A 23600-nucleotide genomic window follows, 5' to 3' on the forward strand; every position below is an offset into this window, starting at 1 on the left:
AATCTTGTGTAATAACCTTTTATGTGGCACCTTATCGAATGTCTTTTGGAAATCCTAATATACTACATCCACTGGTTCCCCTTTATCTACCTGCTAGTTACATCCTCAAAAAACGCTAATAAATTTGTCAAACACGATTTCCCTTTCATAAAACCATGTTGACTCTGCCTAATCATGTTATGATTTTCTAAGTGCCCTGATACCACTTCCTTAACAATGGATTCCAGCATTTTCCCGACGATTGATGTTAGGCTAACTGGCCTGTAGTTCCCTGTTTTTTCTCTCCCTCCTTTCTTGAATAGCGGTGTTACATTTGCAACCTTCCAATCCGCTGGGACCATTCCAGAATCTGGGGAATTTTGGAAGATCAAAACACTATCCACTATCTCTTCAGCCACCTCTTTTAGAATCCTAGGATGTAGGCCGTCAGGTCCAGGGGATTTGTCGGCTTTTAGTCCCATTAGTTTCTCTAGTACTTTTTCTCTACTTATATTAATTACGTTAAGTTCCTCACTCTCATTAGACCCTTGGTTCCCCACCATGTTTGGTATGCTTTTTGTGACTTCTACTGTGAAGACAGATACAAAATATTTGTTTAACGTTTCTGCCATTTTCTTATTCCCCACAATAATTTCTCCTGTCTCAGCCTCTAAGGGACCAATGTTTACTTTTGCTACTCTTTTCCTTTTTACATACTTGTCGAAGCTCTTACAATCTGCTTTTATATTTCTTGCTAGTTTTCTCTCAAATTCTATTTTTTCCCTTTTTATCAATTTTTTGGTCAACCTTTGCTGGTTTCTGAAACTCCCCCAATCCTCAGGCTTATTATTATTCTTTGCAATATTATAAGATTCTTCTTTCAATCTAATGCTATCCTTAACTTCTTTAGTTAGCCACGGTTGGATCGCTTTTCCCGTGGAGTTTTTGTTTCTCAATGGAATGTATTTTTGTTGAGAATTATGAAATATTACTTTAAATGCTAGCCACTGCTTATCTACTGCCATACCTTTAAATCTATTTTGCCAATCTACCTTAGCCAACTCACCCCTCATACCTATGTAATTGGCTTTATTTAAGTTTAAGACTCCAATACTTCCCTACCCCCTGAATTATTCACTTGTCCATTTAAGTTTTCAGTAAATTGCTTCTACTTCTTGTTGTAGAAAGCTGTAAAGGACTTTGCATTGAAAGTAAGTCTTTATTTTCCTGGATCAGCTACATATTGTATTATTCTCTTCCCCACTGTGGTGTCCTAAACTGATGCAAACCTGATTTACCTTTTGTTAATTAGACAGAATTACTTGAAAAAGGGTAAAATGTTCTCCTGTTAGCAGTGAGTAATAAGTGATATAATTGACAGATAGCATATCACAGAGGTGAAAGATTCTCCACAGTTACTCAGATCAACCTGTTTTCAGTGGAGAAGTGAAGACTCAGGATAATTGTGAAGAGACAAGATCAAATACTCAGTAGAACATAATGATTCCTGAGGCACTGGGCCATAGCAACCAACTGTTGAAAGATATGGTCTGTAAAATTAGATAGATATTCTCGAATTTTACTTGCTTATCTTTGGGGAAGGGTGAAACTATGTCGTTTCTTTTCCATTAGGAGATTAAATAAATTGAGTAGAGTCCATGATGTAGCAAATTGTATACCTGCGGAAGGAGCAGGTCTGATTGGGCAAATAGCTTTTTCTTGTTCCATGCATTCTTTATGTTCATAGAATCATGGAATATTACAGGTCATTTGGCCCGTTAAGTCTGTGCTGATGTTTTTCTCTGCATGATCTATAGTCTAATCTCATGCTCCCCATACTTTTTAATATTCCTCTTTTTCAATGAACAACCTAATTCCATTTTTTAAAGGATTTATTGCCTTTTGCGTTAATGGTTTGTGCAGAGAATTCTACATCTTCTCTGTGAAGATTTTATTTCCTAATTTCCCAGGTAAATACCCTCTAGTTACCATCTTGGCAACCAGTGGCAAACAATATATCAATATTTCATTTTCTTGAAGACCTAAACCTTATCAATTCTGGTAGAAGAAAAATACCTCGCAATTGTAAGCCCTCATTTGTGGTAACATCCGAATAAATCAATGCTACAACTTCTCCATTAATTCTTATCCTTCCTATAAAGGAATGTCCAAAACTATACACAATACTCTAACTGCAGCCTACCTAACCATCTTGTGTGAGTTCAACATTAACTCTTTGATTTTGTATTCCATGGGCCATATTTTCCGATCAGAGGCTTCCCGCGTGCAGAGGCTTCCGATCTGGAAAAAATCTCCCGAGGTGCGTATAGTTCTGATCCTGGGCCTCTCAAACTCCAAGTGCGCAGGGCCCACGTATCCCAGAGGCCCGTGCGGTTCGCAAGCGTCCCTGGGATCACGTGGGCCATGGGGAGCCAATCAAAGAAGGGAATCTCCCTTCATACACTTGACAGATAGACCTGTCAAATATATTAATGGAGATCACCCCAAAAACACTTTGAAACAATAAATAAAAAAATAAAAAACTCACATTTTTAAAATTAGTTGAAATTACAATAAATTAAATATTTTAAACAAAAATTAAATTTTTGTTTAAAATATTTAAAGTTTTTTACGGGGCTAAAAATGAACTTATCTTTTTTTAAGTATTTTTAAATGATAAATGAGTGAATTTTTTTTTAAACTTTTTTCAACTCTTATCCTGGAAAAACTGCCTTACACAGTAGCTTTTACTAGGCATAAGAATTCTAAGGGGTTTCTGCGGGCGGAGAGTCTCCAGAATGCGGAACTCTCCCCCCGCAGAGGCCCTTCTCCAGGGCAGGCATCCGATCTGTCAAGACCATTCTTGACAGATCGGAAATGCCGGTTTTCAGCGCATGATTCAATTTGTATTTCTGTAATCTTTGCAGTCGGCTGTATATACTTGCCCAGCCACCTTTAATGATCTGTATTCTTTTGATTCCCCAGCTACTCTACTTCATTTAAAATGTTACCATCTCAATTCTATTTATTTCCATATTTTTACTTCCAAGAGGTATTACTTCACATTTTCCAGATTAAACTGCATCTGCCACCCATCTGCCCACCCTGTTGTCCTATCTATTATTCTCCTGCAGTTTTTCTCAATCCTCACCACAATTTACCATAAGCATTTAATTTGGTGTCATCAGCAAATTTCAATATTATTCTCTCAATTGATAAATCCAGATCACACACGTGTGTAATAATAAAAGTGGCCCTGACACAGGCCCCTATGGATCACGTTTCCAGTCCATCCCTACCCTTTGCTTTCTGCCTTTCAACCACCTCCCTATCCTTGTGGTCACATTCCCATTAATTCCATATGCTATTATCTTTGTCATATTATCTTTATCATAAGTCTCTTGTGTGGTCAAGCACATGCCACAGGGCATTAAGCACTCTCTCTCGCACTCTCTCTTATGCTCTCTCACACTGCCTCTCTCGCGCTCTCTCTCGCGCTCTCTCACACTACCTCTCTCGCGCTCGCTCACACTCTCTCTCTCACACTCCTTCTCTCACACTGCCTCTCTCGTGCTCTCTCTCTTGTGCTCTCTCACACTCTCTCTCTCGCACGCTCTCACAATCCCTCGCTCGTGCTCTCTCTTGTGCTCTCTAACACTCCCTCTTTCGCGCTCTCTCACACTCCCTCTCTCGCGCTCGCTCACACTCCCTCTCTTGCGCTCTCTCACACTCCCTCTCTTGCGCTCTCTCACACTTCCTCTCTTGCGCTCTCTCACACTCCCTCTCTCGCGCTCGCTCACACTTCCTCTCTCGTGCTCTCTAACACTCCCTCTTTCGCGCTCTCTCACACTCCCTCTCTCGCGCTCGCTCACACTCCCTCTCTTGCGCTCTCTCACACTTCCTCTCTTGCGCTCTCTCCCACTCCCTCTCTTGCGCTCTCTCACACTTCCTCTCTTGCGCTCTCTCACACTCCCTCTCTTGTGCTCTCTCACACTCCCTCTCTCGCGCTCTCTCTCAAACTCTCTCAAGTCCAATAGGCGCAGGAGTCAGCTTGTATTTCCCATGGAAATCATTTCATTGAGTTGATCACATTACAAGAATTAAACAGGCTTATAGACAATAGACATGTTCGCAGCAAACTAGCATCATATTAAATAATGTTTTTAAATTATTTGAATGATTTCTATATGTTCAGAGGTACAAAATATGTTCTGAACAAAATTAATACAAAATATGATACATTCCAGAAAAAGAATGATCAAGTTCAAACCTACACAGAAGAACAGAACAAACAAACAACAAATCAACCGGACTAGAGGATGGATTTTTAAACTAAAAATAAATAACTTAAAACTTTAGCAAATCTGAAACTGACAGCTTTCTTTCTTCACATTTCTGAATGGACTCTGAACTCCTCGTTGTGTACCGTATCTAATCGCTGAAAATGTTTTTTTGCAGTAGCTACTTTTTTGAAGGATGGTAAAAGCACCCCAGGATTTCCCTCCTTTAAATTAACCCTTTGTCTGCTATTCTTGTTTCTGTGTTCTCTCAGATACATGAGTGAGATTCAGTTTGCCCCAACCACTCACTCACAACACGTTACAAAATGAACAAGCAGAGCGTAATTTTAAATGCAAGGTTTCACTTGTCACACATGGGCCTGCCTTTCACAAATCCATGCTGACTGGTCGTGATTAACTCGCATTTCTCCAGTGCTTGGTAATTTCATCCTGTATTATAGACTCGAGTAGCTTAAACAACTGCTGCTTTGAGTAAATGTCTCTAAATCCATGAAAACTTGAGCCAGGAACAGTTAAATTGCACCTCAAGGTTCTGACCTCTGATATTTTATTTTGTAAAGTATCCGTTTTCACATTGAGTAATGCGGAACATCCGATGAATAACTGCTGCAGACATAGAAACATGGAAACATGGAAGATAGGAGCAGGAGTAGGCCATTTGGCCCCTCGAGCCTGCTCCACCGTTTAATGAGATCATGGCTGATCATCCAAATTCAGTACCCTGTCCCTGCTTTCTCCCCATAGCCCTTGATCCCTTTAGCCTTAAGAAATATATCCAACTCCTTCTTGAATATATTTTAATGAATTGGCCTCAACGGCCTTCTGTGGTAGAGAATTCCACAGGTTCACTACTCTCTGGGTGAAGAAATTCCTCCTCATCTCTGTCCTAAATGGCTTACCCCTTATCCTTAGACTGTGACCCTTGGTTCTGGACTCCCCCGCCATTGGGAACATCCTTCCTGCATCTAGTCTGTCTAGTCCAAACTGATCTGACCTCACTAATTTTGTCCAAATTGATTGTCTTCAGCAAATATGGATGGTGGATGAGATCCAAAACAGCTTGGCAGTCATTTGGTATTAGGAGACGGAAGCAGAAAGGTTTTCACAAAGTAACAGTGCAGACTATACAAAAATAGGGTAATAGAAGAATAACAAAAATCTCATTGTGACAATTATGTTAAATCAATAGATTTTCGAGCGTCAGACACAGATATCCAGTACAGATATACTTGCTGGTGATCTGATAGGGATCCTCAAGAAACAAATTAATGGACACCTTGATTTTTAAAGGTTTCTCTGAAAGATGTAAAGTGTGGTTTAGTTGCCGTCCAGTGAGAATCTCCTGAATGTGATATACCTTGGCCAGGAATTTGCGGTCAGTGCCAAAGCGACGGCGATTGCCGCTGACTTCGAAAAAAGCTGCCCACAAAGACCTTGCGATCTCTGTGGCGAAAACTTTAGCTTTCTCAACCTTAAATTGATTGTAGCGCTGTCAAAAGGGGATCTCCAGCGTACAGCAGCAGTGATGTCATCAAGCTGTCTAAGCAGCCAATCACATTGAAGAATTCTCATAGACAGCAAACCAGGAAATAAAAAGCACTGATTGATTATCATTCACTTTTAAAAAAATTTACAGAGAGCAAAATAAAGATTTGGAAATACACATGGGGTTAAGGTAGAAGCTGAAATACCATAAACAAACGTTAAAAAAATATATATAGATTATTATTTTAAAAATGTAGTAATTTTTATCATAATGGAGAAATTTGACATTCCTAAAATTAGTATTTCAGGGTCGGAACGGTTGCTCAGCAGTCAATGCGCCACACTTGTTTCATCAAGGCGTAACTTTTTATGGCGTGTTTAACAGATATTAGAGCGCAAAAGGGGAAGTTTTCATCAGTTCAAGTGCTTTCACTGATAGCCGGCTATGGGGAGTTTCACAGCGCAGCCTGTGGCGGAGCGAGGAATGACTGACCACAACTTCAGGATTTCCGCCTTTATCTGCGCCGGTGCTAAATCCTGAATTTGCGGTCAGTTTCAGAGAAGTGATGATGGCGAACGTCGCCAGTTTTGCTGTCATTACCACCACAAAATCCGGGTCATTGTTAAACTATGCAGGCATTTCTATGCTACCAAGTTTTACAGGTCATTCCTCCAGACCAGGACAAATGAAGATGTTACTTTTCCTCCTTTGTTGTCTCAAAGTCCAGGAGATTTTGAACCATCGTGGACCTAATAAGGTTTCTCAAAAAGAAAGTATTAAAAATGGAGGTTCTTTCCACAACCATTCAAGTCATGTGTTTAGAAAGCTGGGTCTTCTACGTAGACCTCAAAGATCCATACCTCCACAGAGCCATCAGAACAAGGATTAAATACGTGGGGTTACGGGGATAGGGTGGGATATGTGTTGGTATAGGGGTTACGGGGATCGGGTGGGATATGTGTCGGTGCAGGCTCGATGGGCCGAAATGGCCTCTATCTGCACTGTGGGGTTTCTGTGATTCTGTGATTCTGTGAAACTCTTCATATTCTAGGTTAAAAGATGTTCAGTTTTAGACTGGCTTTGAGGCTCAACATGTTCGTCAGGTATCTAATAGTGGTGACAACCGGTATCTTCAGTGATTCCATGTGTACTCTTATCTGGTATCTCTAGAAAGTTAAAAACATAACCTTCACATTCCACCCACTGGAGTTCTCAATGAACATGGAGGATCTGCAGGTAAAATCCTTCCAGGCTGTAAGCTGTATAGGCATCCAGTTTCATAGCATCTGAGGAATAGTCAACCCGCCAGAGTGTTTTCTGAATATCCTGTTGGAAACAGGATCACAAAAGAGCCTCCTGAAGTTGATGCAGACAACCACTGGTTGTGATATAATATGGGAGATGTTTCATAAAGTTGCTTCAATGAAGTAACCCATCCAAACTATTTACACAGATAAAGGAAACAGGGATTTTACCCATTTAAAAATAATGGGGTTAGTAGTGTCTTAATTAAAATAATGGACACAGAAATGTCACAACTGCATTAACCAGTGCCTTAAAAATAATGTGGGTCTCCTATAAATCCCTATGAGTGGACCATGGAATCAATAAGATGGCAGATGGTCTGTATAGAGCATGGCATAGGGACAGTCACCTAATAGCTGTTCTTAAAGGGATCGGTATACTAAAGTATTTCTCCCTTGGTCTATGTCAACTGCAGATTATTACCAACAGTATTTGGGAACGAACTTCTTTCATTTATCAACAATTAAGAAAAAGAAAATACTTATTTATCACCGCAAGATGTTATTGGGGTAAATTTCTGACTTTGGAATGCTGGAGAGGAATCTTGCCATTTTAGTTAATAGTTGGACAACTGTGAGCAGCGTATACCCAAACCTTTGATGTGCACTGCAGGTGGGTGAGGCTCTCCACAGGCCGCAGGAAGTTGGAAAATTATCCCTAGTATAAGTAATGCCACAATCCTGCTCTCCCAGTAGGGAGCTATGTTTGTAGGAATCATGGATTGGAGGGCTAGGCTTGAAACCCCATCTCCAACACACACTTACTGGAGGGTGGTGGCTCCCTGCTCGTTGCATGGGATTGTGGAATCCCGCCCCGTTTAGAACCTGTACAAAAAGATTGCAAGCCCCTTGTTGTTCACAAAGAAATCTAATATTCCAGTATCTCAGTAGTAACAGGATGAAATGTTGAAACCACAGCATTCAGATACATTAGGGACATCAATAGCAATTGATTTTATTTCAGTCCTATTTTACAACTAAGTACTGTAATCCAAAAAGACTGTGGATTGATGATTCAGTAAGATGCTCTTACCTCTATATTTATAATTTTCTAACTTTGTGCTTCTTGTGGGAGTCTTGCCCTCTGGTAGCATATTTTCCAGTGCATGCCACTGGTGTGCAAGGCTTCCCACCTGAAGGAGGGTCAGAAAATGACCATACAGGGAACTGTTCTTGAGTCCCTAGGGGGCTACCAACAGGTACATTAACTCGCAACTACATTTATATTATCTGTAGAAAAGATTACAATTTATCATTTTTTTCTTTAAGATGAGTTAGAAATTTGAAAAACTGAGATATAGATGGCTAATTAGTAAATCAAGCAGAGCTGCTTCTTTTAGATTTTTAAGTTATACAATTTTGCATTGTTAAGTGTTGTGCTATTATTTTTTGCTTTAGGTCTCATTCGCTTACAGGAATTAATGAAAGCCCCCTCCAGATACAACATTAAAGTTAAAATTCGCCAGTTGCCATCAGGTAATAGAGATCCTAAGCCTCTTCTGAAGCAGATGAAAAGGGGGAAGGAGTTCTATGTGATATTCGACTGTACATATGCAACTGCAGCCCAAATATTGAAACAGGTGATGGAAGTCTTCTGTACTCTGTTGGTCCCTTTCGGATGTCTGGAAAGTTTATTTTTATGTAATAAAACTGCAGTCCATTAACGGACTGTACTCACAGAATAAATGTGAAAGTGCACATTTCTCTAATTTTTCTTTATAATATTCTACTGTATGTCCAAAGCTGATGGAAAATCGTTCTTGTATGTGTTTTAATGCAGCAAGTGTGTGTATGGGAGTTCACCAGAGCATTTAGAAATGTTAAGTAGAATCTGCAGTAAATTGTATTGTTGAAAAGGCAGACTAGCATTGAACACTGGTAACTAAGCATATGAAAGATGAATAAAATACTGTACAGTTCTAGTTTACATTTTTCAAAGCTTTTACACAAGTCCTTTATTTTATTTTACATTGCCCTTGACCTTTGAAGCAATATCATTGCAAACATATTACTCACCTTGATTCAGTAACTGTTTGCAAGAATCAATATCTCTATTGTGTATGTACCTATCATTCATCCTCACCGAAGGAATGCACTGAGATTTACAGACTGAGTTCTGAAAATCATGGTAGGTGGCATGATGGTACGGAGGACTGGAGGGGCAAGCTAACACTGCCCATAGGGTGAAGCTGGCATGGGAGGCCATCACACAGGTCAACATGAAGCTATGAACCAAGAGATGTCAGAAATATAATGGAACAATAGTGTCAGACTTGAAGAAAACTGCCAAGGTAAGAAATGCAAATAAATGTGAATAAACTTGCCATATGTGGAAGCAGCCACATATTCAGGTATGCACTGGTTGCAAACATAGAAACATAGAAGATAGGAGCAGGCGTAAGCCATTCGGCCCCATCGAGCCTGCTCCGCCATTCAATGCGATCATGGCTGATCATCCAAATTCAGTACCCGGTCCCTGCTTTCTCCCCATATCCCTTGATCCCTTTAGCCTTAAGAAATATATCCAACTCCTTCTTGAATATATTTAATGAATTGGCCTCTACTGCCTTCTGTGGTAGAGAATTCCACAGGTTCACCACTCTCTGGGTGAAGAAATTCCTCCTCATTTCTGTCCTAAATGGCTTACCCCTTATCCTTAGACTGTGACCCCTGGTTCTGGACTCCCCGCCATCGGGAACAGCCTTCCTGCATCTAGTCTGTCTAGTCCTGTTAGAATTTTATAAGTTTCAATGAGATCCCCTCTCATTCTTCTAAACTCCAGCGAGTACAAGCCCAATTGACCCAATCTCTCCTCATACGTCATTCCTGCCATCCCAGGTATCAGCCTGGTGAATCTTCGCTGAACTCCTTCCATGGCAAGAACATCCTTCCTCAGATAAGGTGACCAAAACTGCACACAATACTCAAGGTGTGGTCTCACCAAGGCCCTGTACAACTGCAGCAAGACATCCTTGTTCCTGTACTCAAACCCTCTCGCTACGAAGGCCAACATACCATTTGCCTTCTTAACCGCCTGCTGCACCTGCATGCTTACCTTCAGCGACTGGTGCACAAGGACACCCAGGTCTCGTTGCACTTCCCCTTCTCCCAATCTATTGCCATTCAGATAATAATCTGCCTTCCTGTTTTTGCCACCAAAGTGGATAACCTCACATTTATCCACATTATATTGCATCTGCCATGCTTCTGCCCGATCACCCAACCTGTCCAAATCATCCTGGAGTTTCTCGGCATCCTCTTCAGAGCACACACGCCCACCCAGCTTTGTGTCGTCTGCAAATTTGGAGATATTACATCTAGTTCCCTTGTCTAGATCATTTATATATATTGTGAATAGCTGGGTCCAAGGACCGATCCCTGCGGTACCCCACTAGTCACTGCCTGCCACTCGGAAAAAGACCCGTTTATTCCAACTCTTTGCTTTCTGTCTGCCAACCAGTTCTCTATCCAAGTCATCACCTTGCCCCCAATCCCATGTACCTTAACTTTACACGCTAATCTCTTCTGCGGGACCTTATCGAAAGCCTTCTGAAAGTCCAAATACACCACATCCACTGGTTCTCCCTTATCTATTTCACCAGTTACATCCTCAAAAAATTCCAGTAGATTAGTCAAGCACGATTTACCTTTTGTAAATCCATGTTGACATTGTCCGATCCTGTCACTGTTTTCCAAGTGCTCTGCTATTACATCTTTTATGATGGACTCTAGCATTTTCCCCACTACCGATGTCAGGCTTACCGGTCTGTAATTCCCTGTTTTCTCTCTACCACCTTTTTTGAATAGTGGGGTTGTGATGAAATGTATTCTCTGCCTGTGACTGTGGTTTGGTTTCAGTTTCATTTCCCTTACCTCAGTTCCGTTTCCTCACCATGGTATTGTATTGTGTGTAGGGCTCCGCCCATACCTGGCCCCTATGTAAGCAGGCCCAGCCTACCTCACATCCAGTACAGCAGACCTCTGGATGGAAGATACCTCTCCACTGTGTGTTACCTTCTAAGTTAATAAAAGCCTTGTTTTGTTCCGCCAACATTGAGTCTCAGATTTATTGAGGCACATCAATTTTATTAACTTATTTTTCAACACAGTGGATCAACTCTTGAAACCCGAACGTTTGGATTTGGACCAGCATGCTTCGGACGCATCGGCACGCTTCGGACACTGGTTTATGTGTATGGAATTCTTCCTGGACAATTCCGCAGCCGTCAAAGACGCTACGGACGCTGCGAGTATGAAACTCGGAATTCTGCAGAATTGGGTAAGCCACCGGGTTTACCCCCTCATCCAAGACGCCGACACGTACCCGGCCGCCTGCGACATCTTAAAGGCGCATTACCAGCAGCCTACGAATGAGGTGTATGCTAGGCATCTGCTCGCTACTCGCGCACAGCGACCTGGGGAATCGCTGGATGAGTTCCTAGGCACCCTGAAAACGCTTGGCAAAGACTGCACGTGCCAAGATGTAAAAGCCGCAGTGTACACTGACGAGCTTGTTCGCGATGCCTTTATCACAGGCCTCAGCTCCACTTACATCCGGCAGAGACTGCTGGAAAAAACGGGATTGGACCTGAAACAGGCTGTGGACACAGCGCGATCCCTGGATGTGGCCCAGAGAAACTCGGACGCCTACTCTTCAGCCCACGCCGTCCACGCCGCCACGTGTGCACCAAGGGCGCCGCCATCTTGGAAGGCATCTTCCCCGCCCGGCAGCCCGACACCGTTGGGGCCCCGCTCTCCCCCCAGGAGCCCTACGACAGCCGCGACGCGTCGGGGACCCAACTGCTACTTCTGCGGGCAGCCGAAGCACACCAGAAACCTGTGCCCAGCGAAAGGCACCACCTGCTTTAAGTGCGGTAAGAAGGGGCACTTCGGGAAGGTGTGCAGAGGGAACCCCGCCGGAAAACCTGCCACCGCCGCGTGTGCGCCGTGGGAGCGGCCATCTTGGACGCCATCTTGCCCGACCTCGTGGGGTCCGCCATCTTGTGAGCAGACAGCGTGGATGCCATCTTGTCTCGATCAGGGCCCTACAGTGGCATCGGTCACAGTGGACCAGACCAGGCCGCACCCGCTATCCAAATCAATGGTGGACATCGAGGTAAACGGGTGCGGGGTTAAATGTTTAATTGACAGTGGAAGCACGGAGAGTTTTATCCACCCTGAACTGGCACAACAACTCTCCCTAAAGGTGGTCCCTACTCGGGGTACCATCTCTATGGCTGATAAAACCCAGACATCGACCATTATGGGTTACTGCACGGTACAATTGTCTGTTAACGGAACTGTATACGATAATTTTAAAGTACTAATCATGAAGAATCTATGTGCGAGCGTGATCTTGGGCCTGGATTTCCAGTGCTACCACCAAAGCATCACGCTCAATTACGGTGGGTCCCAGCCGCCCCTCACAGTGTGCGGTCTGGCTACCCTGAAGGTAAAGCCGCCTTCGCTATTCGCGAACCTTACCCCTAACTGCCGGCCAATAGCGACCAAAAGCAGGAGGTACAGCTGGGAGGACAGGCGGTTTATCGCGACCGAGGTAGACAGGCTCCTGAAGGAGCGCATTATTGAACGCAGCAACAGCCCGTGGCGTGCCCAAGTGGTGGTGGTAAGGGGTAGCGAGAAGAAACGGATGGTGATCGACTATAGCCAAACGATCAACAGGTACACCCAACTAGACGCCTACCCGCTACCCCGCATATCAGAAATGGTGAACCAAATCGCCCAATACCGGGTGTTCTCCACCATCGACCTCAAGTCAGCGTACCACCAGCTCCCTATCAGACCAGAGGACCGCCCGTACACCGCCTTCGAGGCGAACGGACGCCTCTACCAATTCCTCAGAGTCCCCTTTGGAGTGACGAATGGGGTCTCGGTCTTCCAGAGGGAGATGGACTGCATGGTCGATGACCACCACTTGCAGGCAACCTTCCCCTACCTCGACAACGTCACCATCTGCGGTCACAACCAGCAGGATCACGACTCGAACCTCGAGAGGTTCCTGAAAACCGCACAAAAACTCAACCTCACCTACAACGAGGACAAGTGCATTTACAACACCACGTGCCTCTGCATACTAGGCAGCGTGGTGGAGAATGGGGAAATCGGACCAGACCCCGACCGATTGCGCCCCCTACGGGAGCTGCCCCTGCCCAACACTCCCAAAGCCCTGAAAAGGTGCCTGGGGTTATTTTCTTATTATTCCCAATGGGTCCCCAACTACTCCGACAAAGACCGCCCCCTCTTGAAAGCATCCTCTTTTCCGCTCTCTGCTGAGGCCCACGCCGCCTTCAAAAGCATTAAGCGGGATATTGAGCGGGCCACGCTACAGGCAGTGGACGAGAACACTCCCTTTCAAGTGGAAAGTGATGCGTCTGACTTTGCCTTGGCAGCCACCCTCAACCAGGCGGGGCGGCCCGTAGCTTTCTTCTTGAGGACCCTCCAAGGGCCCGAGATCAGACACTCCTCCGTGGAAAAGGAGGCCCAAGCCATCGTGGAGGCAGTGCGCCACTGGCGCCACTACCTAGCCGGCAAACGTTTCACCCTACTTACCGACCAGCGGTCGGTAGCGTTTATGTTCAATAATAAACAGAGGGGGAAGATTAAAAATGATAAGATTCTTAGGTGGCGGATCGAGCTCTCCACCTTCGATTACGACATCATTTACCGGCCAGGGGCCCTTAACGAATCCCCCGACGCCCTCTCACGAGGGATGTGTGCCAGCGCCACCGGGGATCGGCTACAGACCCTCCACAACGACCTCTGCCACCCAGGGGTCACGCGGCTGTTCCACTTCATAAAGTCCCGCAACTTACCATACTCGATTGAGGAAGTTCGGTCTCTGACAAGGAACTGCCGCACTTGTGCTGAGTGCAAGCCTCGGTTCTACTGTCCAGATAGAGCCCACTTAATCAAAGCTACACGGCCCTTTGAGCGGCTCAGCTTAGATTTCAAGGGCCCCCTCCCGTCCGTCGACCGCAATGTTTACTTCCTGAACATTGTGGACGAATACTCCCGTTTCCCATTCGCCTTCCCCTGCCCAGACATGACCAGCGCCACGGTCATTAAATGCCTCAACAGCCTGTTCTGCCTGTTCGGTATGCCGAGCTACATCCATACAGATAGGGGGGCGTCCTTCATGAGTGAAGAGCTACGCCAGTACATGCTATCCAGGGGGATCGCCACAAGCCGTACCACCAGCTACAACCCCCGGGGTAACGGTCAAGTGGAGCGAGAGAACGGGACAGTATGGAAAGCAGTCACTCTAGCTCTAAGGACCAAGGGCCTCCCTATCTCCCGCTGGCAGGAAGTCCTCCCAGATGTGCTCCATTCGATACGGTCGCTATTGTGTACTGCCATTAATGCCACGCCTCATGAGCGAATGTTTGTCTTTCCCTGGAAATCCACCTCAGGCGTATCCATGCCGTCATGGCTCTCCACCCCAGGTCCGGTATTCGTGCGAAGGCATGTGAGGGGCCACAAGACGAACCCTCTCGTGGAGTCAGTGCACCTACTCCACGCCAACCCCCAATACGCGTATGTCCGGCACGCCGACGGAAGGGAGGACACCGTGTCCATAAAAGACGTCGCCCCAGCCGGTAACGACAACAACCACGACAACAGCAGCAACAACGATCACAGCAACTCTTACCCACCCACTACTCTTTCATCACCCCCGGGAGAACATCGACCAATGGTACCCCCACCAACTACCCCTTCAACAACCCTGGCGGCACCCCCGGCAGAGACCCAGGAGGCCACCGGGGACACCCAGCCGACACCCGCGGCACCACAACAGCCACGTCGGTCACAGAGGACTATCAAACCCCCGAACAGACTAAATCTATAGAAGGGGTGAATGTGATGAAATGTATTCTCTGCCTGTGACTGTGGTTTGGTTTCAGTTTCATTTCCCTTACCTCAGTTCCGTTTCCTCACCATTGTATTGTATTGTGTGTAGGGCTCCGCCCATACCTGGCCCCTATGTAAGCAGGCCCAGCCTACCTCACATCCAGTACAGCAGACCTCTGGATGGAAGATACCTCTCCGCTGTGTGTTACCTTCTAAGTTAATAAAAGCCTTGTTTTGTTCCGCCAACATTGAGTCTCGGATTTATTGAGGCACATCAGGGGTAACATTAGCTACCCTCCAATCCATGGGTACTGTTCCAGATTCCATCGAATGTTGGAAGAGATATCAGATGAATATGCTTGATCTGAATTGATTAGCAACCTGCTGCAAATGCAACACAAAGGGAAATAATGAACGTGGTTGAAAACCAGCACAGCAGGATCAAAGCAAGAGAACATAAGAACATTAGAATTAGGAGCAGGAGTAGACCATTCGGCCTCTCGAGCCTGCTCCGCCATTCAATAAGACCATGGCTGATCTTCTACCTCAACACTTTCCCACACTATCTCCATATCCCTTGATTCCTTTAATATCAAAAAATCTATCGCTCCCTGTCTTGAATATACTCAACGACTGAGCCTCCACAGCCCTCTGGGGTAGAGAATTCCAAAGATTCACCACCCTCTGAGTGAAGAAATTTCTCTGCATCTTAGTCATAAATGGCCAACCCCTTATTCTGAGACTGTGACCCCTGGTTCGAGACTCCCCAGCCAGGGGAAACATCCTCCCTGCATCTACCCTGTCAAGCCCTGTAAGAATTTTGTATGTTTCAATGAGATCACCTCTCATTCTTCTAAACTCTGGAGAATATAGGCCTAGTCTACTCAATCTCTCCTCATAGGACAATCCCCCATCCCAGGAACCAGTCTGGTGAACCTTCGTTGCACTCCCTCTGTGGCAAGTATATCCTTCCTTAGGTAAGGAGACCAAAACTGTACACAATACTCCAGGTGTGGTCTCACCAGGGCCCTATATAATTGCAGTAAGACGTCTTTACTCTTATACTCAAATCCTCTTGAAATAAAGGCCAACATACCATCTGCTTTCCTAATCGCTTGCTGTACCTGCATGTTAACTTTCAGTGATTCGTGTACAAGGACACCCAGGTCCCTCTGAACACCAACATTTCCCAATCTCTCACCATTTAAAAAATACTCTGCTTTTCTATTTTTCCTATCAAAGTGGATAACTTCACATTTCTCCACATTATATTCAATTTGCCATGTTCTTGCCCACCCACTTAGCCTGTCTATATCCCCTTGAAGCCTCCTTGCATCCTCCTCACAACTTACATTCCCACCCAGCTTTGTATCATCAGCAAACTTGGATATATTACATTTGGTCCCCTCATCCAAATCATTGATGTAGATTGTGAATAGCTGAGGCCCAAGCACTGATCCTTGCGGTACCCAACTAGTTACAGCTTGCCAAACCAAAAATGACCCGTTTATTCCTACTCTCTGTTTTCTGTCCGTTAACCAATCTTCAATCCATGCTAGTATATTACCCCCAATCCCACGAGCCCTAATTTTGTTTAATAACCTCTTGTGTGGCACCTTATCGAATGCCTTCTGAAAATCCAAATACACCACATCCACTGGTTCCCCCTTATCTATTCTGCTTGTTACAACCTCAAAAAACTCTAACAGATTCATCAAACACAATTTTCCTTTCATAAATCTGTGTTGACTCTGCCCAATCCTATTATTATTTTCTAAGTGCCCAGTTACCACGTCCTTAATAATAGATTCTAGCATTTTCCCTACTATTGATGTCAGGCTAACTGGTCTGTAGTTCCTCGTTACCGCTCTCCCTCCTTTCTTAAATAGAGGGGTTACATTTGCTACCTTCCAACCCACAGGAACCGTTCTAGAATCTATGGAATTTTGGAAAATGACAACCAGTGCATCCACTATCTCTATAGCCAACTCTTTCAAAACCCTAGGATGTAGGCCATCAGGTCCAGAGGATTTATCACCTTTCAGTCCCATTAATTGCTCCAGTACTTTTTTTTACTAATACTAATTTCTTTCAGTTCCTCATTCTCGCTAGAGCCTTGGTTCTCCACTATTTCTGGGAAGTTTTTTGTGTCGTCTTCCATGAAGACAGACACAAAGGGCTGGATTTTGCCAATGGGGAGCTGTTGGAGGCGGGACTCCCACTTGTCGGGTTTCAGTCCCGCCTCCATCAACTTCTGGCCAACCCACGCTATTTTCCCTTGATTGACCTTGTTAAGCCCTCCCAGCGGGCTCAGCAGGCCAATTAAGGGAAAGCCGGTTACAGAGAATGTCAACGCATGACGTTTCATCTCTCAAGATGAATAGTCATCGTTTGACAGCTCTGTGAAGCTGTCAAACATTGACATTCTCTGTAGTTTGATGAGTTCTTGAATCAAACCTCTTTCTTTTGCAGAAATTAGATGGTTGTTGCATTGGAGAATGCAACGGCCATCTGTCATCTCTGCCATGGAGGTGCGAGACTCTCCACATACCCACCGATTGAAGCCTGCAGGAAGAAACAAAGGTAGGTAAATGTTTCTATCACTTTCCACTTACCTCAGATACTCACCTCTTCACACTTGCACCCATCACTTACCTTTACAGTATACTTTTGCACCCCTCTGACCATCCGCAGACCCACTACTCACCTCGGTGACCCTGGCAGGTTTCGGAGCCTTTGGGAAGCCCGCACTTGTGTGGGCAAAATGGGGATAATCCTCTTATCTGCCTGTTAACTACCAAGGAGATGGGACCCAGCACAGGACGGCTACCCACCTCCTGGCAAGATGGCATGGAGGTGGGTTGGGGGCAGGTTGGGCACCCGCCCCCAGATTCCGCCATTTTCCCGGCAGTCCCACCTCCAAACCCGCCTCCCCAGGGCTGGCGAAAACCAGCCCTATGTATTTGTTTAATTTCTCTGCAATTTCCTTATTCCCCATTATAATTTCTCCTGTCTCAGCCTGTAAGGGACCCACATTTACTTTCAATAATCTTTTCCTTTTTACATATCTATAGAAGCTTTTAAATCTGCTTTTGTCTCTCGCTAGTTTACTCTCATATTCTATTTTCCCTTTATCAATTTCTTGGTCCTCCTTTGCTGAATTCTAAAATCCCCCCAATCCTCAGGCTTACTACTCTTTTTTGGCAACATTATAAGCCTCTTCATTTGATCTAATACTATCTTTAACTTCTCTTGATAGCCACAGTTGGACCACATTTCCTGTGGGGTTTTTGTGCTTTAAAGGAATATGTATTTGTTGTAAATTATGTATTAATTCTTTAAATGTGAGCCATTGCTTCTCTACCATCATACCTTTTAATGTAGTTTCCCAATCTACCTTAGCCAACTCGCCCCTCATACCTACGTAGTTTGCTACGTTTAGATTTAAGACCCTAGTTTCTGATTTAACTAAATCACTTTCAAACTCAATAGGAAATTCTATCACATTATGGTCACTCTTCCCTAAAGGCCTCTTTACTACAAGGTTATTAATTAACCCTTTCTCATTGCACAATACCTGTTCTAAAATAGCCTGTTCTCTGGTTGGTTCCTCAACATACTGATCTAGAATATTATCTTGCATACATTCCATGAATTCGTCCTCCACACTATTGCTGCAAATTTGGTTTGCCCAGCCTATATGTAGATTAAAGTCCCCCATGATTACTATATTGCCCTTGTTACATGCGCCTCTAATTTCCTGATTTATAATCTGCCCTACATTACAAATACTGTTTGGGGGCCTATAAACAACTCCCACCAATGTTTTCTGCCCCTTGCTGTTTCTTAGCTCCACCCAAACTGATTCTACTTCTTGATTTTCGGAGCTAAGATCCTTTCTCTCTACTGTCTTTATCCCATCCTTTATTATCAGGGCTCCCCCTCCTCCTTATCCATTTTGCCTACCTCTTCTAAAAGTTAAATATCCTGGAATATTTAGTTCCCAATCTTGGCCACTTTGCAACCACGTCTCCGTAATGGCTATTAGATCAAACCTGTTCATTTTTAACTGCGCTATTAATTCATCTATTTTGTTGTGAATGCTTCGCACATTCAGATATAGTGCCTTGAGCTTTGACTTATTTCTATTTTGAACGACAGGCAACACAACCTTTGGAACTCTCGGTCGCGACTGCAGAGAACAGCATCTAAGTTAGCAAGATGCAGCTGTGAAAGATAAAAGACTGACTATAATTATTCACACGTACAGTTGACAATTACAGTGCACGCAATGAGCTCTGAAACATTCTCATATTTTCTGTAGCAGGTATTGTACTGCAAGCTGTGGATGGGCCATAAAACCCTGTTGCTGTCTAAAATATACGGCACATCATGTTTATTCATTCAATGCCTTCTTCAATAGAGGTCACAGAGTGCAGATAGAAAGAGGGACTTAGGAAGTCAAACCTCTCAACCATTTGAAAGGTGCCATTATAAAGGTCATTGACAGGAATGTGGTACATCGTGTGGGTGATGTGTAGACCAGAAGAGAGTAATATACTCGAGATTTATATCATGTGAATCACATACCTTCTCTGCACAGATATGTTAAAGCAAGTATAAAAAGTATAAAGCAGTGATGATATGTGCTGAGTACTGTCTGTACGGCAACAGAATACGTAACTATGCTCATCGACTAACCTTGTGCCCATTTCTTCTTCTTACAGTTGTGCTACAACCTGGGGAGCAGCAAGTTGGATCCACTCAGCAACAAGCCTCAGCAAAGCACGAGGTGTCATCACCATTTGACTCACAGTCCAAGGGGTTTCGTGATATAGAAAGGGAGGCATGGGGGTGGGGTCATTTCTCATGGGTGTGGATGGAAACTGCCTGCTCCTGAGCGGAGGCATAGCATCGCCTCAGGCGCTCGTGAATGATTTTATGGGGTTCGCTCTGAACAGAAAGTACTTCATGAGCAGGAACAGCTGCACCATGCGGCACACTGGATTTGCCATTCTGGTTCCTAGTCAATGAATGATTCTGATTCACTGTCAAGAAGCAAGACTTGCCCACTGTGAAGACTGCCATAATGCAGCATCAGTTGCATCGGCAGGGAGCCCTCGGGCATGTAAGCAATGAACCCAGTTGAAGCATTGCTCAGGAATTTCCCGCTGATGCTACTGGGATGTTGAGATACGCACGACCTCAACACCCCAATGTTAGAATTTAAATCACATACTTTGTGCAAAAATGTGTCAGCATGTAGAAAACAGTGCCCGGCTTCATCACACCTGGAGACAAGACTCCAGGAGTCCAATTTTCATTTTTTGAGGAGCCGACTGGTAGCAAATGGTGAGGCTGGAGAAAACATCCCGCAGGATGCTTGGCCATTTTCCTCTCCTTTTCGCTCTCGCTCACCTACTCTGAATGACGACCTGGTGGCCCATAGCGCAGCCACCTATCAGCTGCTGCTTTCCATTGCCACTTCATGCTAACTCTGGTCCTTCACAATTCCTGAGACCACCTACAGCAGAAGAGAAGGAGGGCAGTCCTCCTGAAGAAGCACCATCACGCACTTTGACCCTTGCAAGCACCAGCTAGTAAATCGGCACGCCGCATACTTTAGACAGTGAAGGTTCAGTGGTCAACACTGGAGAGCAGGAGCGAGGGTGGGGAAAGGATAGCACAGGACATAACCTTCTGAAGGGCAAGCTCGCCTCCTAATTCTGCTGTAGCGTGCACAGACGAGGACTTTCAGGGCCCAGCTTTTAGAAGAAGACTGATGGGTGTGCACCAGCTATTGGTGCATTGGATGACCTGCCAGGAAGCTTGCCCGCCAAATCAGACAGTGTGGTGGAGTCCACTTCCAGCTTGTGTGGGCTCATTGCATATGGCATAGAGGCAATGCAGTCAATCGTGGAGCATGTGGTCTGCTCTTTGAAGGCTGCGATGGGGCCATTTGTGGTGACCACTTCGATAGAAGCTCAGACTGCTGCCATCCAGTCTCCACAGGCTTCCACAGTTTGTGCGAAAACATGGATAGGGGCTACAGCGCTGTCACAGCAGTCCTGCAGCCTGCTCTCCCGCAGATCAGTGTAAGTGCTGAGGCGCCACCTCATGTGAGCGTCAGTGACGCCAAGGGAGAGGCTCTTGTCCTCTCTCAGGATGTCAGCACACCTTGTCCCATACCAGCCTCTCAACCGGTTCCCGTCCTAGTGTCAGAAATCCAGTTGAGCCTGAATGCCTTGGCAATAGCCGAGATGATGGAAGCTGGATCTGTCGCTTAGCCCTTTCAGATCTGGCCTTCTGAAGGTCGCCAGTCATGGCCATGTCAGGTGCTTTCACCAGAGTCTCTGCATCCTTCCACCACCCATGCTGAAGCCACTGGGATTGCACTTCGTAGAAGCACCAGAATAGGTAGGAGAGCACTAAAGTCAGGTACTAGGGTCTTGCACCGGGGTGATTAGTTTATAGATTTGTCAATGTTTATTGTCAATTACAATCTTTTATTGAATTCTTGGCGTGCAGAGTGTGTTTGGTGAGCACTTTTTGACAAGGCAATGTGATTTGACTGAAATACACGTGTTTGGGTTGAGTGCAGTCCTAAGGATGGCGGAAGGACTGAGACTGATGTTGCAAGGGATATTGTTGCAGGGGAACAGTAACGATTTATCTGAAGTGTTCCTGGATGAGATGCTGTTGAAGTGCCTTTGCAGCCAATAGGACAGGTGGGCCTTGCTCTTCCTCATCATCCTCTGTTTCTCCCTGCTCTTCAAACTCCTCCGGCTCCATGTTTTCAGCCATAGGTAGCTTGATGAGTTGGCTCCTTTGCATGGCAAAGTTGTGGAGCAGTTAGCAATTAATGGCAATCTGGGAGACTCTCCAGAGGCTACTGCAAGACATCTCCAGACAGCTCTGGTGGAGGCATGGCTTTGGTTGTATCTCCTTGCGATGGCTGTGCGTGGGTTCCTGACATGTGTGATGAGCCACCTATGCAAGGGATGGCCCCTGTCGCTCAGCAGCCAGCCTCTGACCCGATACCTGCTACAGACCTGTATGATGTGCTGCATGTCATCACACACCAGCTGCGGCGTTCAGCGAGTGAAAGCCCGTCCTGTTCACGTATACTCCAGGGTCTTGAGTTGGAGCATGCAAGGCTGTGTGTGTGGGCAGGGCAGTCAACGGTGCTTTGTCCCGGTGGACATAAAAAATCCCACAGCACTATCCGAGGAAGAACAGATGAGTTCTCCTGTTGTCCTGGCCAAAGTTTATCCCTCAGCCAGCAGCACCAAAACAAACGAGCTGGTCGTTCATTGCCGATTTGTGGCATCTTGTGGTGTGTAAATTGTCTGCTGCGTTTTCCTACATCATAACGGTGACTAAACTCCGAAAGAAATTCATTGGCTGTGAAGCTTTATAGGACATCCTGAGGGTGTGAAAGGTGCTATATAAATACAAGGGGCAGGATTTTCGTTGGGCCGTGGAGTCGGGATTGGAGGCGTTGGGGGGGGTGGGGGGTTAAAATCCCGAAATCAGGGGTCCCGACCCCATCCCGCACCCAAACCCGCCTCCATGCCAGTTTCAAAGGAGGCGGGTACCCGCCCCGCACTGGGACCCGCCTCCCCGAGGCGGGAAGGGGATTAGTGCTAATTAACTGTCTGTTAACAGGTAGCTAACAGGCAGTTTTTAGCCTAATCCCTATTTTTAAGGTTGAAGTGTGGGATTCCCGACGGCTCCAAACCACACCAAGTTAGAGGAGGCGGACCGTCGGGATGAAGGGCTTGGAGGGGTCGAGATGTCGGTGTTCAGGTGAGTGATGTGTGCATGAATGCAAAGGTAAGTGTGTTTGGTGTGTCTAAAGTGATTAAATAAGTTTTACATACCTTTTCTTACCTTTTCAGCCTTCCTTCCTTTAGGTCTCAGGAGTCCCTCATCTCACTGGCACAGAAAGCAGAATGGCTGTGAACTGTCAAACGTGACAGCCTTCAGCTTTCTGTGCAGGAGAGATTTCTAACTGAGTCTGTGGAGAAAGACTCATGTTAGAAGTAAGACTGTCAGTGTTTGACAGCTTCAAACAGCTGTGAAACACTGATATTTCATCTGTCAAAAGCTCTTGACAGATGAAATGTCAGTCTGTGATGTCACCTGTTGCCGGGTGGCCCTTAATTGGCCTGCTGAGCCCGCTGGGCGGGCTCAACAAGGCCAATCAAGTTAAAATCGCTTGGATTGGCCGCATCTCAGTGGAGGCGGGACTACAACCCCGAAAGTTGTAGTCCTGACTCCTGAATGAAAATCCTGCCCAAGTTCTTTATTTCTTTGTTTAACGCTTTTTTTCCCCTTTGCAGATCCTTTCGATGGGAATGATGACTGAGTATTATCATTACTTTTTCACCACACTGGTAAGGCACCATTTTTAAACAATAGCTTGATTCAGAGACCGTAACTGTGATTTGTCTGTTTGTTGCTGATATGCTAATATGGACTTGATGTTGGGAGCAAAAGTTACCAAACAGGCCTCAGTTATTTTGTACTTTGGTTGGTGACTGGTGAGAGCAATGTTTTTTTACTTTGTCATACTACGCTGCCAATCAGTAGTGAATATAATGAAACTATTGTCCCTGTTATCATGTCCTTGATACATCTGCGGATTGCAAACCGCTG

At 45.2% G+C, this 23600-nt stretch overlaps 1 protein-coding gene across 2 annotated transcripts in view; it reads left to right on the forward strand.

The window, feature by feature from the left end:
- Positions 1-23600, forward strand: part of grik1a (glutamate receptor, ionotropic, kainate 1a) — a 434840-nt gene that overhangs the window by 259567 nt on the left and 151673 nt on the right. For both annotated transcript variants that reach the window (XM_086006203.1, XM_086006202.1), the window contains exons 4-5: positions 8469-8650; positions 23285-23338. In XM_086006203.1, coding sequence (XP_085862329.1) covers positions 8469-8650; positions 23285-23338 — 236 coding nt within the window. The remainder of the gene's footprint in view (positions 1-8468; positions 8651-23284; positions 23339-23600) is intronic.

This window comes from Somniosus microcephalus, chromosome 14 (assembly GCF_052327205.1).
Source record: "Somniosus microcephalus isolate GS21.2 chromosome 14, FLI_Smic_1.0, whole genome shotgun sequence".
NCBI lineage: Eukaryota > Metazoa > Chordata > Chondrichthyes > Squaliformes > Somniosidae > Somniosus > Somniosus microcephalus.